The sequence below is a fragment of the Salminus brasiliensis genome, chromosome 8 (assembly GCF_030463535.1).
Source record: "Salminus brasiliensis chromosome 8, fSalBra1.hap2, whole genome shotgun sequence".
Taxonomy (NCBI): domain Eukaryota; kingdom Metazoa; phylum Chordata; class Actinopteri; order Characiformes; family Bryconidae; genus Salminus; species Salminus brasiliensis.
In genome coordinates, this window is record NC_132885.1 from 23,847,403 (window position 1) to 23,865,280 (window position 17,878).

A 17,878-nucleotide genomic window follows, 5' to 3' on the forward strand; every position below is an offset into this window, starting at 1 on the left:
CCTTAATTTGTCATGAATCAACGAGGGAACAGCCCACATCTGCACAACTGCTTATCAGTAAATTATCCAATTACTTTTAAATCTGTGAACAAAATGGTTGTAATTCATAAAGTTTTTTTTTTATTATTATTAAACCCCTTGAATTACATCTGACAATCTACACTTCAATCACATATTGATTGCCTCCTTTCAAATTCACTGAGGTGATGTAGAGGGAGATCTTGATCACACAAAAAACATTATTGAAATAGCTGCGTTCTGTACTTATGATTACTATTACTTCATGAGCTGCTTCATTGGATTGCAACTGATTACTTGCAGTGAGTTGATTATTGATGGTGTTAAAAACAGACAGGATTTGGAACATGACTTTGTGTGCTTGTGTGTATCTTACACGTGGTTAAGCTGCTGTAAGTGCTGGACACAGTGAGCCCCAGGCTCTACCCAGCAGGCTGCCTTTAACTGGGCGAGGCATCCTGACCCCTGCTGGATGCCCTCCAGGTGATTACTTATTAGTTCACCTGGCTGGACACTTATGAAGCTGCAGCTGCAGCTGCCCACATGCCCTTCAAGCATGCATGCCAACCTTCAGAAGCAGAATTAAGCTAAACAGGCAGCTCTGTTTCCAGAAAGGCTTGAGCAAAAGCAATAAAGTATAGTAGGAAGTAAGAACCTTCCAGGCTACACGTGTTGTACTGACGACCAGTTGCGCACATACAAGCTTAAGTTCCCCATACTCAGTGCTAAGGGTCATCTAGAAGGTTATGAAGCCCTCCAGCAATGGACTCTGAAACAATAGAACTGCCCTCTTTAGAGTGATGGTGCACCACTGAACATAACAATAATCATCCTAAAAATTATACAATTTGGAATGATCTGGAGATGTTCGAGAACCAATCATCCACCTTTAGTACCTGACCTCACTAATGCTCTTGTGGCCGCAATCCTTACCGCAATGTCTCTACATGTAGCATAAAGCCTTCTCAGAAAGGTAGAGGCTGATACTGCAGCAACTGCATGTTAATATGTTGGAAGCGTCGCATGAAGTCAGGGAATTAGTGTCCCGCTTGCTCCATTAATAGCCTCTACTGGGCTGGGATAGCCTCAACTGGGTCCTGGACTTCCTGACCAACAGGCCGCAGTCTGTGAGGATCCACAACCTCTCCTCCTCCACCACAATCCTCAGCACTGGCTCCCCTCAGGGCTGTGTGTTGAGCCCCCTCTTGTTCACGCTGCTCACATATGACTGCTCACCCATCCACCCAGGCTGTCATATTGTGAAGTTTGCAGATGACACGGCAGTGGTCGGATGCATCACAAACAGTGATGAGTCTGGCTACAGGCAGGAGGTAGAACACCTGGAGGGTTGGTGCAGAAAGAACAACCTCTGCATCAACATAAAGAAGACGAAGGAGATGATTGTGGACTTCAGAAGGGGCAGACATGCCCACCTCCCCCTGCATGTCGGAGGGTCTGCGGTGGAAGTGGTCTCCAGCTACAGGTACTTGGGTGTTCACCTGAGCAACAACCTCACCTGGAGCAACAACACTTCCAGCCTGGTCAGGAAGGCACATCAGCGGCTCTACTTCCTCAGGCGGTTGAGGCGAGCTGGGCTCGGGAGCTCGGTCCTCACCTCCTTCTACAGATGTGTGGTGGAGAGCGTCCTATGCTCCAGCATCAACGTGTGGCACGGAAGCTGCTCTGCTGCAGACAGGAAAGCTCTGCAGAGGGTGGTGAAGGCTGCACAGAGGTCTGTCGGAGTCAGCCTCCCCACCACCACGGACATATACACCTCCAGATGCAGGAAGAGGGCTACCTGCATCATGAAGGACCCCACTCACCCAGTACACTCACTGTTTGTCCCGCTCCCCTCAGGCAGGAGGCTGCGGAGCATTAAGTGTAGAACGAACAGACTGAGGAACAGCTTCATTCCGGAAGCTGTAAGACTTTTAAACGCCACTTAGTGGAACCACTGCAACGACACTTTGACGACACTAGTCACTTTAAATACACTCTGCTGCTACCTTCTCCATTTACTGATGCTCTTCTCTCTGTATTTTATTTTCATTTTTACATATATTTTTATATATTTATGTATATTTTATTTATTTAAGTACTGCTGTCTGGGTAAAACTGGGTCCTTGGGTACCACAATTTCGTTCCACCCCATGTACCACATGTGATGCGAATGACAATAAAGTCTCCTTGAATCCTTGAATCCTTGAATCCTTGAGAATGCTTTCCACTAGATGTTGAAACATTACTGCAGGGATCTGATTCTGTTCAGCCAACAGAGCATTACTGAGGTCAGGTACGGATGTTGGATGTTCAGCTCTGGATCACAAACACAATTCCAGCTCATCCCAAAGGTACTCAATGGTACTCCATCACTCCAATGAATGTGATTCCACTACTCCAACAGCTCTCTAGCTGATTCCTAGCACTGGACATGGTGGCCTTAGATTAATGTGTAGCTGCTCCAGAGTGTCGAGCAGTGCACCTTAAAGAAGCTAAAGAGAGTCATTTGAAGGGTGGTCTAGATATTTTGCCGCCATAAAAGCCACATAAAATGCTACATTTTATGAAGAATGAACCAATGTAACTAGTTACACTGTTAAATAGGTGAAAGTGTGCTACAAAGGGTTCTTTGAGTGATATCATAAAATAACCATTTCTGGTTCCATAAAGAACCATTTTTGTAAAAGAGTATGTGAAGAACCTGGTCAGAGAAAAAGCTGTTTTTTCCCACATGGTTTTGGATCTATAGCTAAGCTAGCCTGTTGCTTAGCTAGCTTGGATACAGATACACTGAGTATCAGGCAGCCCAGAGCAGCTGCTATGCTGATTAACTGCTGAGCTACCGACTCAGGTGTGGGTGATAAAAGCTTGTGTCTAGGAGAGCGAAGTCGTAGCCATCTATCTAGGCCTTGAAAAGCTAGCCAGCAAGCTCAACACCACAGCACAGACTATTCCAGCTCACTCAGGCTCAAATCACACACGTTTAATTCAATGGTCTTAACGATATAATGAATGGTCTTAGGAGTGTTTTTGCCTGTTTAAGGCACATTTAGTAGACTGGTTCATCCAGATTTGCATTTCTCTCCCCTCCAGTTGAACCAAGTGAGTCGCTAAACTTGCAAGTATGGTAGCCTTTTTCCCACCTCTTTTCAGAGCGTGATATCACCAATTGGGGATCTCCCACAGCGCCCCCACATTGTGGTTCTCTTAAATGCACATGAGGGAAATAGCCTATTTGGCCATGTACTGGACAGCCATTGTAATTTGGAAGTGCTGTCCTTATTTTGAGATGCTGTCAACATTTTCAAATACTGTGGTGGACAACCCTAGAGTTATATCGCTTAACCCTGGTGGATGTTAAAGTTTTTAAACATTAAAACATTTCTTTGAACTCACATCTCCATCAAAAATGGTCCTTTATAGAACCAAAAATGGTCCTTATATGGCATTACTCAAAGAACCCTTTTAAGCACCTTTTTGTTTATTTTTAACAGTGTAAATCCTTAAATCTAACAGTATCTTATCATTTAATTTGTATTTTAAAAATATGAGTTTCATTATTAAAGCAACCGCATAGGTTATCTAGTTCTATGAATATGAATAGAAGGCTTAGGGCTTCAGTGTAACAGACAGCAAAAAGCTAGTTAACATCCATGGCCTAAAATATACAGGTTATCCTTCATGCGCAGGTTAGCGGGGATAAGTGTCCAGAGAAGTGTAATTGGTTAATCATTCCTTATTAAAGCCTGCTGAGAGGTCTCACAATGGTCAATTGATTTCTCACTGTTTTGGTACAGGCGCAGCTAAATGCATTAATTAAGAGTGACTGAGCAGCCAGTGGAGCTGCATCTCTTGACACTAACCCCCACAGAGCCCACACATACAGACACACACACACACATACCCATGCATGCACACTGCATGTGCTATAAAACCACTAGCTTCCCGCTGGCACTTTCAGTGTCCCAGCCACTCTGTGCTCTCTTTCACTGCTAACTGTCACTCTCATAAATCTCCAGTGTCCATGCAGGACTTAACAAATCATCACATCTATATATTACAGATACAGATACACACAGCTGCACAGTCTTGCCCATATGTTAATATATGCCTTTCTATAACTCCCGAAGACACAGATGCTAAAACATGCACAGAAAATGGCTATCATGAGACAAAAGAAGTCCAGTGCACCCCAAGCTTTCTGTATTAAGCCAGTATTTCAATGTTCCTTGACATGAATGCTGTTTGATCTGCTACTTGAGTTAAAACTCAAGCAGCAAATCAAGTGAGGGTGATGTTTGTGTGTGGCATCATGAGGAACATTAAAATGCAAATAGTATGACCTACTAGAAATAATAAAGCACATTTATTAGATATTAAAATATACTGAATTTAATAAATGAAAAATATTGCCCTTTTATAAAGTTGATTGCTCTAATAAACTGAAAATTGAAACATTAACACATCAGCTATTACATTAGTACTACCAGCCTAATATTGAGTAGGTCCCCCATGTGCCACAACAACAGATCCAACCAGTCGAGGCATGGACTCCACAAACCTCTGAAGGTGTCCTGTGGTATCTGACACCTAGATGTTACCAGCAGATCCTTTGAGTTCTGTAAGTTGGAAGTTGGGACCTCCATGTATTGCATCAATGAACCTTAGATGCCCATGACCCTGCCACCAGTTCACTAGTGGTCCGTCCGTGAAGCACATTTGGTTGGTACTGAATGTGCTTCAAATGTGTTTGTGGTTGGCACAAGACCTGCCTGATGTTTTGGAGATGTTCTGACCCAGTCATCCCGCCGTGTTAGTTTGGCTCTTATCAAAGTGGCTCAGATCCTTCTGGTGGTCCATATTTCTCGCTTTTAACACATCGCATTCAAACACTGCCTGTTCACTTACTGCCTAATATATCCCACCCTGTGGCCCCGATGCCACTGTAGATCATGTAGATAATCAATGTTTTTCACTTCACATCCAGCATCCTGACCTCACTAATGCTCTGACCCAGGACTGAAAATTGAAACATTACCACATCAGCCATTACATTAGTACTGTAGATCATGTGGTCCTTGAGTAGGTCCCTCATGTGCCACAACAACAGATCTAACTAGTCAAGGCATGGACTCCACAAACCTCTGAAGGTGTCCTGTGGTATCTGACACCTAGACGTTACCAGCAGAGCCTTTGAATTCTGTAAATTGTGAGGTGGGACCTCCATGTATTGCATCAGTGAGCCTTAGATGCCCATGACCCTGCCACCAGTTAACTAGTGGTCTGTCAATCTAATCCTCACAGCAATGCTCAAAATGGGTAAAAAAAACACATAACTAACATCAATAACTAACACATAGAAAGTTAGTTATTGAATGTGATGTGTTAAAAGCAGAAAAATGGGATGGCAAGGGCCAACAAGGGCCAAATTGTGATGGTTGGACGTGTGGGTCAGAACACCTCCAAAATATCAGGGCAGGTCTTGTGGGCTCATTGATGCAGTCCATGGAGGCCCCATCTCACAGCTTACAGGGCTTACAGGATCTGCTTCAACCGTCTTGGTGCCAGATACCACAGGACACCTTCAGAGGTCTTGTGGAGTCCATTGGCTGGAGAACTGATGCTCTTGTGGAGCATCTTGTCTGAATACAATTAAATTCTCACACACAGTGTTTTAACATCAAGTGTTAATTCTTCTCAGAGTGTAAAAACCACTCTATTAATACCCTCAGAAGATTGATGAACGGGTGTCTACAAGTGTGTAGAGTAAGTGTCCACTCCTAGGGGTGGATCTTACATCTTTAAATACTGCCTGGTCTTATTGTGTTTATCATTAGTAGACCTTTAAACAGGTGACAAAAGTGACGACTGAATGAAGGACATCTCATTTATGTAAACACATTTGACGTCGATTCCTCTGTCCTTGCATCTTCTTCTCGCATCTCATCCTCTCATCCTCAGAGGGAGGAGCTGAGACACAAGGAAAAGTAGCGAGGAAGGAAAACAAGGACATGCAATTAAAGATATGTGATTTACCCTAGGTCTTCGTGAATCACGGCCACTGGCTTAAGGGTGTCTCACACCTCAAATTGGGCACAAACATCCTTTTCCATGTCTGTGTAATTGTCTTTTTGATAAAGCCCAAAACTCCCTGCTGGTCCATCCTCTCTCTAGCCTCCCCGCCTGTATTTGACCCATGGCTGACCGTTGACTGGCCACCACGTCCAGCATGGGCTGGGTTTGAGTTGCCATGTCCTCTTCCTGCCCCTCTCTATGAGGCCTCTTCTGGGGCTGCTGTGGACCACCTGCTGTGGACCAGCTCTCTGCTTCTGCACTGATAACCCCTTGCTTGGTGCCACTGCAGGGTCCCTTGGCAGAGCTGCATGTCAGGGCCCTGCTGTGTCACCAGTTCTGACCAGCAGAGCAGAGCTCCAGCCACGGGCTCCCCTGCAGTGCAGAGAGCTGAACCACACCGGCTGATTGATGCCCCAGGCTGGGAAGTGTGCTGCACCACACTGATTCTTTTTATGACCTTCCAGCAGGGCAGGATTTATAGCGCACAGCACCTCTGTGCCATGAGTGGCACTCTCTCGGCAGGACACTGCGCACGGGACGCTCCTGTTTATCACTTTATGTGCGCCTGGGATGCTGACAGAGTTTCCAGTGACCTGGCTTATTTGCAAAGAAGGCTTCTCCCCTGTGTTCTCTTGTCCTTTTGAGCTGAAAAGAAACAAAGTAGAGGTCTGTGTATGGTTTCCAGTGCACTGTTCTCTGTGTGTGAGTCAGCCAAGTGATCTTAGGGTGTTCATGTCTTAATCTGTCGTGCATAGTCTGGCCAATGTTATCCTGGACTGTCTGTTTCAATGGGGATAGCACGAAACTAAAGAAGCAAGCATGCTTTTGTCTGATTGACTATGTTTGTTGTAGCAGAAAAATATTACTCATATTTAATTTCCTGTGTGTGTTTGTGTGCAGCGATTGGAGAGCCAGTGAGTCTGGACTGGTATAACCCTCAGGGGGAGCGCATGGTGCCATCTCCGCGTGTTGCTCTACACAATGAAGGCGTACGCTCCAGACTCACCCTCTACAATGCCAACGTAGAGGACGCTGGCATCTACCGCTGCCAGGCCACCGATGCGCAGGGACAGACACAGGAGGCCACCGTGGTGCTGGAGATTTACCGTGAGTACACACAAACAGACAACTTCACTTAACTATGAAGTGTAGAAGTGTTGCATCTACTATTTACACACACATACACATTAAGTAGTTAATGATCCAGCAGTTACAGTGTATTTAACAGAAATTGATCCAGACACTGCACTAATGATACTGCTAGGGCTCCTGAGTGGTGCAACTCTCCAAGTGTGGGCACGGTTATTAGAAATCACTAATGATTAGATTCACCTGGTGAAGTCTAAGTCTAAGACAGTAGAACTGGCCTCACTCTCTCTGTGTGGACAGGATGGGTTTCCCTCTTCACCCATCACTCTGTTTGAGGCTAGCCAACACAGGCACCTGTCATCAGATATAATCGCCTTGACACATCTGCAGCTGACCACAGCAGAGTCGAACCCTAGACCATAGATTTCAGGAGGAGCAGAGATTGTTGCTCTGGACTGCTCCCAGACTCGACCGTCTCTGGACTGCTCCTTCACACATGACCAAACATACAGTACTCAGACCTGGGTCCAGAAAATAGCTCTAGTGTGAAAACACCCCCATTGCAAGTTGCACCCATTGCTGACACAAATGTGCAAATACACACCACACAGCTTGTCTACTCTCTGTAGAGAAGCACTACCAACAGAATAGGATTGTCTGGAGCAGGTAAACATGAACCTATTGGCCAGGTGTGGGCTAGAGGGGTATAAAGCCTGCCAGCATTGAGCTGTGGAGCAGTGGAACTGTGTTTGCCGGAATGATGGTGCTCCTCCAATAAATTTTGGATGAGTTGGATGAGAGTGAGGTGGGGTGGTGATTATTCAGCATACTGACCTCACTAATGCTCCAAAATGTAACAGAAAGACTCTTTAATCCCAAAAAAGTTACTCCAAGTCGCTTCAACAAAAGCTGGGCAAGGGTTTTTTAAATACCCTTGATTTTAGAAGAAACAATGAATGGTAATGTGTCCCAATACTTTTGTCCATATAGTGTATTTACTGAACTCAAAAATGTCAGCTCCCCTTAATAGTTGTTTAAACAGCTCATGGAAAATGAACCAATAGAAATAGTGCACAATTATGTCAAATAATATGTCAAAGCATTAAAGAATAATATCTTACAATAACTTTGCAAACTGTAAGGGCCTGTATGTGTTCCCACAATTCCTTATTCTTATAATTACATAACTAAGCACATTTGTAAACATATTGTTTCATTGTGAACTCATAATTCTGTAGATAAAAGGTTTTGTTCAGATGATGTTATAATGCGATAGACTATCTGCCTCTGCACCTCATCGCTGCCTACTCTAATATTCATTGGATCATTCCCACCACTGGATACCCTGTTGCTAATGTGACTAGCCCATGTCATGTTTCCATTCCACACATACATTTTTCATTTGGTTTAAACTCTTGGCTTCCAGTGCATGGTGAGCATTGTCACTGCTGCTGGGTTGTCATGGAGCTGGAGCTTCCATGCTGCTTCCACGATGGCCTGTGTTGTCTTTGCCTAGGGAGCTTGATAAGAAGCCTGGTTAAATTCTGTGGGTAGCCCATCAGCACGCTACGCTGTGCAGGCAGTCAGCAGCAGTGCTGTTATAGGCCTGGTGCCAAAAAGAGTGTCTTTCTCATCTCGCCTCACGCTGCACTCTGCATGCAGAGTGTGCTCCCGGGGTACAAGGCTTCCTGGAGAGCCCGGTTCTTCAGAGCAGCAGAGGCACTGTCAGAACCGATACGTTGACATCTGCACTGCGAGATCTATCAGCTCCTGCAGCTTTTCAACCAGGGAGCCATGCTTGTCAATCAAGGTGCTGCTGATACTGTGTACCTAGTGGATTGCTTGCCATTTGACGAGGAAAGTTCACAAAGTCTGTGTGTTTAATTTTTGGCGGCACAATCAAATAGTCATATTGTAAAGAAATGGGACACCCTTTGAATACCTTTGTCTTTTTTTAACATATTTAAGCATATGGACATTTGATCCCCATTTGAACACTACTGAGAGATGGAGGTAGTATAAGGAAGTTATTGCGTATTCCATCTGGTTTTATCTCAGCAGCGTCAAATGATGTCGCTCAATATTCTCGTAATCTGCTAATGTAGCCTGCCTGGAACCAAGATAACTGCCCATATAAAAGTAATAACGGCAGAAAAGCTACAGACGCGACAGCAGCGCTAAAAAAGAAACATAACCCGCTTCCTCAAACAGATAAATAGCCAGGCTTTACATGTTGTCCAACTAGTGCAATTTCTGCCTTCTAGCCACGGAAAATCCGTTTGAACCGCACAACAGAGAAAACTTTGATCTGAAATTATTATAATTTTCTCCAATTTATTCTGAATGTCTTATAGCGAGGCATCGGCTCGTACATGGCCGAGCTATAAAGCAATTCAGAACCTATATTGATGCAAATTGCATTCTGGCACAGGGATGCTACTGGCACTGCTCCCACAGAAGGACATTATGCATGTTATGTACACTCGAAAAGCGCCACTTCTCCACTGTATGGTACCTTTGAGAAGCATGCCATCAAATGAGTGTTAAGCGCGCCATCGAAACAGGAAGGCTTGGCGAAACAGAGCATTGCAACCTTGCGAAAAAGGGTGTGTTCCATTCCGAGGATGTTTGACAAATCTGTTGATGTAAACCCAAATGTAACTCCTCTGCCAATGAGGCAGCTGAGGCACATGACAGGGGGAGAGAGAGCGAGAAAGCCAGAGGGTGTAAGTGGCAAGACAGAGAGAGAGAAAGAGACAAAGAAGAAGAGAAAAAGGACATGCAGGGAAGAGACAAAGAAAAAGAGAAAAAAGGAGCAATTTAGTTGGAGACTATGGATGAATGACATTTTCTGTATGGCTGTGGAATGCATTAAACAGGATGACTGTTATCTAAGCCTGATTCGCTCGTACAATCCTGTGAAATGAATGGAAGGAAGGCAGAGGCCGATAAACAGGAATAAAAAAGGAAGATCATGCCAGAGATCTTGTAAGCAAATTTCAATTTCAGGATATTCAGAAAAGGATTGGAAACCAAAGGCAGTGAAAGACTTTGAGATCTTAACGGATCAGATCCCAATGAAGGAATCTCTATCACGATAAAGACTTTCATTTGAGACATTATGGTGATATATTATTCCCCATTAAACATAATTAATAGCTTGCCATGAAAGTCCCAGAGATATTGCATAACACCCCCGCAACCCCCCCCCCCCCCACACCCCTCCGCAACCCCCTGCATTTTCGGGTCTTCTAACTTTGTAGCAGGCTTTGCATTTTCTGACACTCCTCCTGTATTTTAAGCAGAGGAAGTGTGTAAACAGACGTAACTCACAGATCAATACTCAGAGCTGATGTGCTGACGAGGGACTGATGAAGTTTTTCGTCCTCTTAAGGCATTTCTCCTTTTGATGAAGAGAGGCTGCTGTTTACCACAGCCTCCCACGCAAACAGCCTGTGCCGTTTCTTGGGGTGGCAGAATCTGATTTATTGGAATATTTCAATTAATTCTCAGCTGTGTAACTGTGAATAATCATAGACAAAGTGCTAACAAGAATGAATCATCTTCACTGGAACCACGCTGGCTCGTGTTCACTGGCTGGAGTGTGGATGGAGATGTAGAAATCTCTGCTGCTTTGATTTCCACAAGTTTACTTATTATTCTGGATCAAAGTCAGGACTGCTTCGGTTATGGAGGAGCAGGCGCGGCGAACATGACGAAACGTTGAATCAAAGTTTGGAAACTTTGCTCAGGTCATTAGTAACATTTCTCTCGTCGATCTCATCTTTTCAGACAAAGCTCACTAATGAAACTTCTCATACAATTGCAAAGCATTGCACAGAGTTGCACAGAAGAAGTACTTGTGATGTTCTGTGGGTATTTTGAACCTTAATGAACATGGAACACATGAGCACAGGTTAAGGTGTAGAGGTAAAAAAGGTAAAGAGGTGAAGCTGGTGGTAAAAGAGTCCATTAATAATCTTGGGTCTTTAAGTATTATCTAAATCCATGGCCAAACTCTATGTAAAGTAACACGGTTACATCCTCATGTAACCGTGGCTATGTTGGCTATAAGATCACAGTTAGAAGAATTAATGTTTGGTTACTGACCTCTCTGCGAACTCCAGACACTGTATGGATTTGTTCAGTTGGACCAGAGGCTCAGTAAATCAGTACTTTCATAAAGAACATACTGCACAGTAACTGTAAATACTGTCTTCTTTGAGGAGAGCTTTGAAAATAGCTAAGCTAACACATTCTGGCATACAAGTAATGTATTATTTATTTGTATTATTTGAATGTTGCTGTTTCTTTCATTAAATCAATGTTTTAATCCAGATAGACAGATTGACATATTCCTTTTTTTCAGATATGCTTACCATTCTCTGCACTACTTAGGTGTAGAAGCCAAAATCATAATTTCATAATATTTAGGGAGTAAACGGACATTTGAGATTGAGTGTGGGTTCAATACTAACTTCGAGGCAGATCTAACCAAACTACAGACATTTGCAACTGAAGCATCATTTTTTCTCGTTTTTGCATTCATATTTCATATTGCAGTTCTACAGTGAATCACTGAGGAAACATTGAAATTCAGAGTCAAACACTGAATATTAATGGAGAGGCTTAGTCTGTTGCCGTTTAGTCTATTTTCCACCCAGTTGATCATCCTGGCTCTATTTTGTTTAAGGAAATACAACATCTTCAAATGTGGCATAGTTAATTACACATTAGAAACTGAACTCATATAATAATTATAAGAGTATAAGAATTTTGAGCCATGAGAAATTCATATTGAAGGTCCTTATAGGCTAAAATTGCCTAAACACAATAGTTTAAAAGACATCCATCTTGTTTTTTTTTATACAATTGTTAATAATTTTGATGATCATATGATGATATTTATTTATTTGTCATAATAGAAATTAATGTAATGCTCCTCACACTTGGAGGGTAAGGACTGGCACATGCGTAATCAGGCACCACCTCTTTTCAATGGGCAACCAACATGCTTGGATAAAAGTGTATCGAAAGGTATCCAGCTCTGATGAATTCAGCTTGTAGACGCCTGTGCTGACCAGCATCACACTGAAATGATATGGAGAGAGAGTCATCTAGCATCTAGCTATCTAGAAAAAAATTGTGCCCTCTTAGACTCCAGCTGCTGATGGCAAAGCAGCATGACCCAGGATTCAAACCAGCGATTATTCTGTCATAGTGGCAGCGCCACGGCCTGATGTTATTAGCCTAAACACGAGGAACAATTTACACAGACCAACATGACCATGGGTGAAGTAGGGAGTTTGATATTGGGAAAGAAATGAACCATAACTGAGAACAGAGATGTAATAAAAGGAGGGGGCAAGAGTTCACTGGTTGACACATGAATGAGAATGTTTGACATAGCAGTTGAATTATGGAAAGTCTTGTCCTTCAACTCAGGGTCAGTAAATCTCTGAAGAGAGGACAATGATAATAAAAAAGTCTAGTGATTAACTAGCCCCTTTTTTCTATATTATCTTATCCAAAACATGACTATAGGTAAGCTGTGCTACCAAAATAAATAAATGCCCTCACAAATTGGCCATCACTTTTATAAAATGAACTGCCACAGCATACTACATTTACAGCATTCCTCAAGCATGGAACGCAACAAATATATTTTACATTATATATTTTACAGACCTAAAATGTCTCCCAATTGACCCAAGTGACCGCTTGCTATATGAAGGATCATTTAACTCAATCCTGACAACCATCAAACGTTCACACTATTTGCTGTGTTCTGTAATACTCTAGGCAAATAATAATAATATTATTTGCCTGTTCTCTCATCTCTCTCACTCCCAGAGAAGCTAACCTTCAGGGAGGTGCCATCACCGCAGGAGTTTCGTCAGGGCGATGTGGCCGAAGTTGTGTGTGATGTCACCAGCTCACCTGTGCCGGTGGTTGCGTGGTACTACAACAACATGGAGATCACTGAGGACACTGACAGTGAGTAGCTTCTCAACTATCTAACCATGGGCATCTTTTCTACATCATCAGTTGTTGCAGGGATTGCTCATGTGTAACTATACAGTAATTAGGGACATTTCATACAAAGTTGGACCATTATTTTATAACAAATAGTAAGTAAGGAGCCATTTGATATTTAGTTTGGGTTTGGGTTTAACATCTCTTGGCACAGGTCTAAACAAAACCACAGATATTTGAAAGGTAATTATGCTGTCAGGTTTTCACAGTTGACTTGGTCAGTGCCACCAGGTTCAGTGCTTGTGCTAAAATGGCTAGAAAGACTTTTCCTGGCAAGATTCATCCTTCATGTAATGCAACTCAGGGTGACTCTATATTGAAGACATTAACTCATCGAGACTCTTTATGTATGCCCACTATACCAAATAATTCACAATAGTTTCTGTATTAGGATTAATAGCTGAATAATTTATCTAGGATTCAAGGGGTTAAAGTAGAAGATATAGACACAATGTCTGAGTGAAGTTTTCTTTCCTTTTTAAAAACTGTTTACCATCTTTTTAAATGTTATCCCACTTTTTAAACAATTTTCTTTTTTTCTATTCGTTTATTTTAGGACTTATAGTTCCGATCACATGTCTGTTGTGGCACTCAAGTGGTCATGAAGCTTGGCTCATTATTATATAATATCTTATCAGCATGTTCATTTTCAATTTATACCATGTTGGCTTTTACCTGTATAAAAATACCACAGCGGTAAGGTGATCTTAAAAAATAATTAAATTTATTTATTCACTTACCACGGACTTAATTACCACAATGCCTGTTTTGTGTAGAGTTTTATGAATCTGTCCTATTGCATATCAGAAAAGTAGCTCTACAAGGTCTAATAAAATGGTCGGTGAACGTTATGTTGGTATTTTAATTTGCATTTCAAGTATTTGGCCATTTATGAACCTTGTGCTCTATTTCAGAGTTCCAGCTCCTACCCAATAACAACCTGCAGGTCCAGAGAGTGACTAAAACAGATGAAGGTGTGTACCGCTGTGAGGCCAGAGTGGAGGCCAGAGGTGAGATCGACTTCAGGGACATCATCCTGGTAGTCAATGGTGAGTTCTTTCATAGATAAAGTGCTGTAGATCTTTCCATTGATAAGGGACAATCAGCACTAGCTTTTATCTACAATTCTGCCTCCTTTAACCACAAACACTGTCAGTGGGCATATTTTCACTTCTAAAGAGGATACAGTACATTTAGGTACCTACCAAGTCTCAAACAAGGATTTCCCATAATTTGCTGTAAAAATGTGTTTATACTTACACATAATTCCTAATGTATCCAGTGATACAAACAGTACACTCTGTAGTACTGACCTGGAATCAATACCGTGACCAAGATTGTACTGTTTCTATTCAAATTAGCCTACCATATAATGCACACTATGGCCTCAAAGCTGTCTTTATGACTTATGCTTGCTTTTTATGAAGATGAGAACAGATGAGCAGAGATGATATGGAGAGATTAGCCCTCCGGCTTCTTCATGTCTCATGTGATGAGTGAAAACGTGGGCCAGGGAGTCTCCTTAGTTCACTGCTGAAGCCTCTTGGGCTGATCTAATAATGCTGCTCAATGAGGCGTGGCTGATAATCCAGTGGACATGACAACACAAATCAGAGGCTGACATAAAATAAACGCCCTTCCACAATCATGCCCACTAGCCCCCAGCGCTGCCAGGCTTAGCATATTAGTACGCCTGTTTTTCAAATTGCAGTGTTCCTCAGTTTGAGACGTACTACTGAAACTACTGAAGCCTAAATACATGCTTTTAATGAGTCTAAAATGAACCTGCACTATGCTAAGGCCTTTATGTCAGACTGGGTGTAGGACTGCCTACTAATTGAACACAGTTTGAAAGTGAAGACCACACAGTTGATTGACAGTATCTACAGTATGTGAGAAATCTGATTGTGTGTTAGATAGGTGATTGCTGTGGGGAGTGTTGGTGACTAATGCAATAGGAATTGGGTCAGTTTAACAGACAGCATTAGCATTTCATGAAGTATGATACTGTCACTGTATTGTCACAACAAATCAAGCACCGTTCAAGCAACTTTACAATTGTGTTGGTTAAGTTAGACTACTCAACAAACTATGTCAGACTTGTAAACAAACTATGCAGAAAGAACATTTATATGACTGCTGCCATTGTTGTCATTGTTAAAATGCTTTTGCAACATGCATTCACACCTGGTTTTAAGAAGAAAAATTCCAGACAAACTACATTCCTGCAAATACATAAAGCACATAAGACTCCCACAAATACATAAAGCACATAAACAGAGCATTAACGATAAGTGTCCACTGTACGCAAATTAGTCATCCAAAATGTTTTAGTATGTCAATAGGATAGTGGAATAGCAGGGTGGCACAAACAAGACTCACAGCACAGCGCAAAAAGGTTGAGCTGGCTTCAACTTTATGCAAATTATACGCAACAGCCACGTCATGCTGACCAATTAATTCTGTTGTCTGTGCACAACCAGTATGTGCCTACACAGTTTCGTCTGAACAACATGAACATAAACCCAAAAATCTGGTGCATCGTGTAGCTAATTTAGTGTGTTTAATCTCCATATATATAGCTGAGTACAGCAATAACAGCTGAGCTGAGTACAGCAATAACAGCACATTTGAGTGGCAATGCGTGTCATTGGATGTCATTGTAAAATAGACAAATAAGAAATATTCCAACTACTGTCTTATTTCTAAATCTTCTTTTTAAGTCTTACTTCTAATTAAGTCTTTTTAATACCAGGTTTTACGAGAGTAGTCTACTACAGTGTATTTGATTGACACATTCTTTCATGTCTTGCATTGTAGGCATACACCCCTGTGCAGTGGACAAGTATTGTTAGGCTGGTTCACCAGTTTCATACATAGCCCTAGGGTTGAGATGAAATGAAATATGCATAATACGGAAAATAAAGAACAGTCCAAGGAGCATTCTGAAAAGTCTGTATTCTAAATAAAAGGGCCTTTTAATTTTTTTTGGAAAATACTTTATATTATTATTTAAATAAAAATTATATATATATATATATATATATATATATATATATATATATATATATATATGTATATATATATATATAAATCACAAGAACTGTTAACTACATGATAACTACCTAGTTATAAAGTCATAAGTCACATCGCTTACTTTATATTGATGGTCCCCCATTTCAGATTGTGAACAAATTGTGAAATATTCTATTTAACGAATAAATCTCCTGTAACATGCTACATACATTGAGTTTTGTGAAAATGGTACAGGTAAGCTTTCCTTCTTATGACACAAAGTGGAGTGGTGCACCTCCCTCTTGACTCAGCATAACCCTCCTGCAGGTTCTTGGCAGTCATATAGGGGTTTGGATTAGCCATAAAAGCAGTTCTCGCAGAGAGTTTTCTTGCTCTTTCAGATCTCAAATTGACATCAAGAGTTCCCCATAACTGCCATTTCCTAATAACATACCGCACCATAAAAACGAAAGCTGAAAACGCTTCTTCTATCTTCTTATACCCTTCCCAGAGGGCTAAAAGTTTAAACATTCTAAGATTTTTTTTTTAAATGATTAGGCTGACAGCTTGATTAGCTAAAGAGTCTGTGTTTGCTACATCTCAGTTAAAACAAATCAACAGCAACAGAATTTGGACAATGTGTACTAAATAGAGCTCAACCCTAGTGCATATGCAGAAGTTACTGGCACAACCCTGACCTCAGTTTGAACAGAATGTTACAAAGCAACCAGTGAAATTTGATTACCTGAACCTAAACCCAAACTAACCTATTACCTAATGTACAAACCTTAACCTAATGAAATCATGATGTAAACATAACCTAAACTTAACCAAAACCTTTACTCTAACCCTAAACATAACCATAGTCAAATGTTCAGTGGATGGGAGCTCCTTGTAAATCATTAAATATGTAAAAATATGTTCATGCCAATGGACAAATTTCTGGCCGTGCAGTTTTGTGGTATATGTACAAATTCTAGAAGATCTTGTTGGTCATTTGGCAAAGGGTGCCTTAAAAAAGACAAAACATCTACAGGGGACAATCATAAGAAAGGGTCACCTACATGTGTTGATTTATTGTCATTTTCTAGTTTATTGTGTTTGGATAGTATTGTGATATTATAGGATTTATAGAGTTTAGAATTTTCAAATAATTTCTGTACAGTTTTGGCACATTTTCATTTAAAAAGACTTTGTCAATTTGCAAAAAACAAACACAAGTACATGGTTTTATGAGGTTCCCTTGAAACAGTTTCCAAAAAGTGTTTAACTTTAGGTCAATTGATGAGACAGACAGCAGCCCTGCTTGGGGAATGTGGCAGCAATAGTGGGCTGAAGGAAGCAATGAGAGCAAAGAAAAAAATGTTGATAATTTGAGAAGCCCATTCAAATTATTAATTAAACATAATAACACATGCAAGAATTACCGCCATTCAGCAAGGGACCATGTAAATTTAATAAAAATGACAACAGCAGAATTTTCCGCATGTGCCTTATTAAATGTATTCTGAATATGTTATTTTCAGTATTATAGAAAATATGTTAGTCACTACTTTCTCAAAGTATTCTGTCCAACTTGTATGTGTTTTTGTCTGCCAGAATGTGTCCTGCCTGCACCTAAAATAAAAGGCTTGGTACATCTGGC

The 17,878-nt window shown here is 41.4% G+C and overlaps 1 protein-coding gene across 4 annotated transcripts in view; it reads left to right on the plus strand.

Moving 5' to 3' along the window:
* The window catches only part of ncam2 (neural cell adhesion molecule 2), a 249,314-nt gene that overhangs the window by 167,933 nt on the left and 63,503 nt on the right, over positions 1–17,878 (plus strand). For all 4 annotated transcript variants that reach the window (XM_072686157.1, XM_072686155.1, XM_072686156.1 and 1 more), the window contains exons 3-5: positions 6,994–7,200; positions 13,036–13,179; positions 14,133–14,267. In XM_072686157.1, coding sequence (XP_072542258.1) covers positions 6,994–7,200; positions 13,036–13,179; positions 14,133–14,267 — 486 coding nt within the window. The remainder of the gene's footprint in view (positions 1–6,993; positions 7,201–13,035; positions 13,180–14,132; positions 14,268–17,878) is intronic.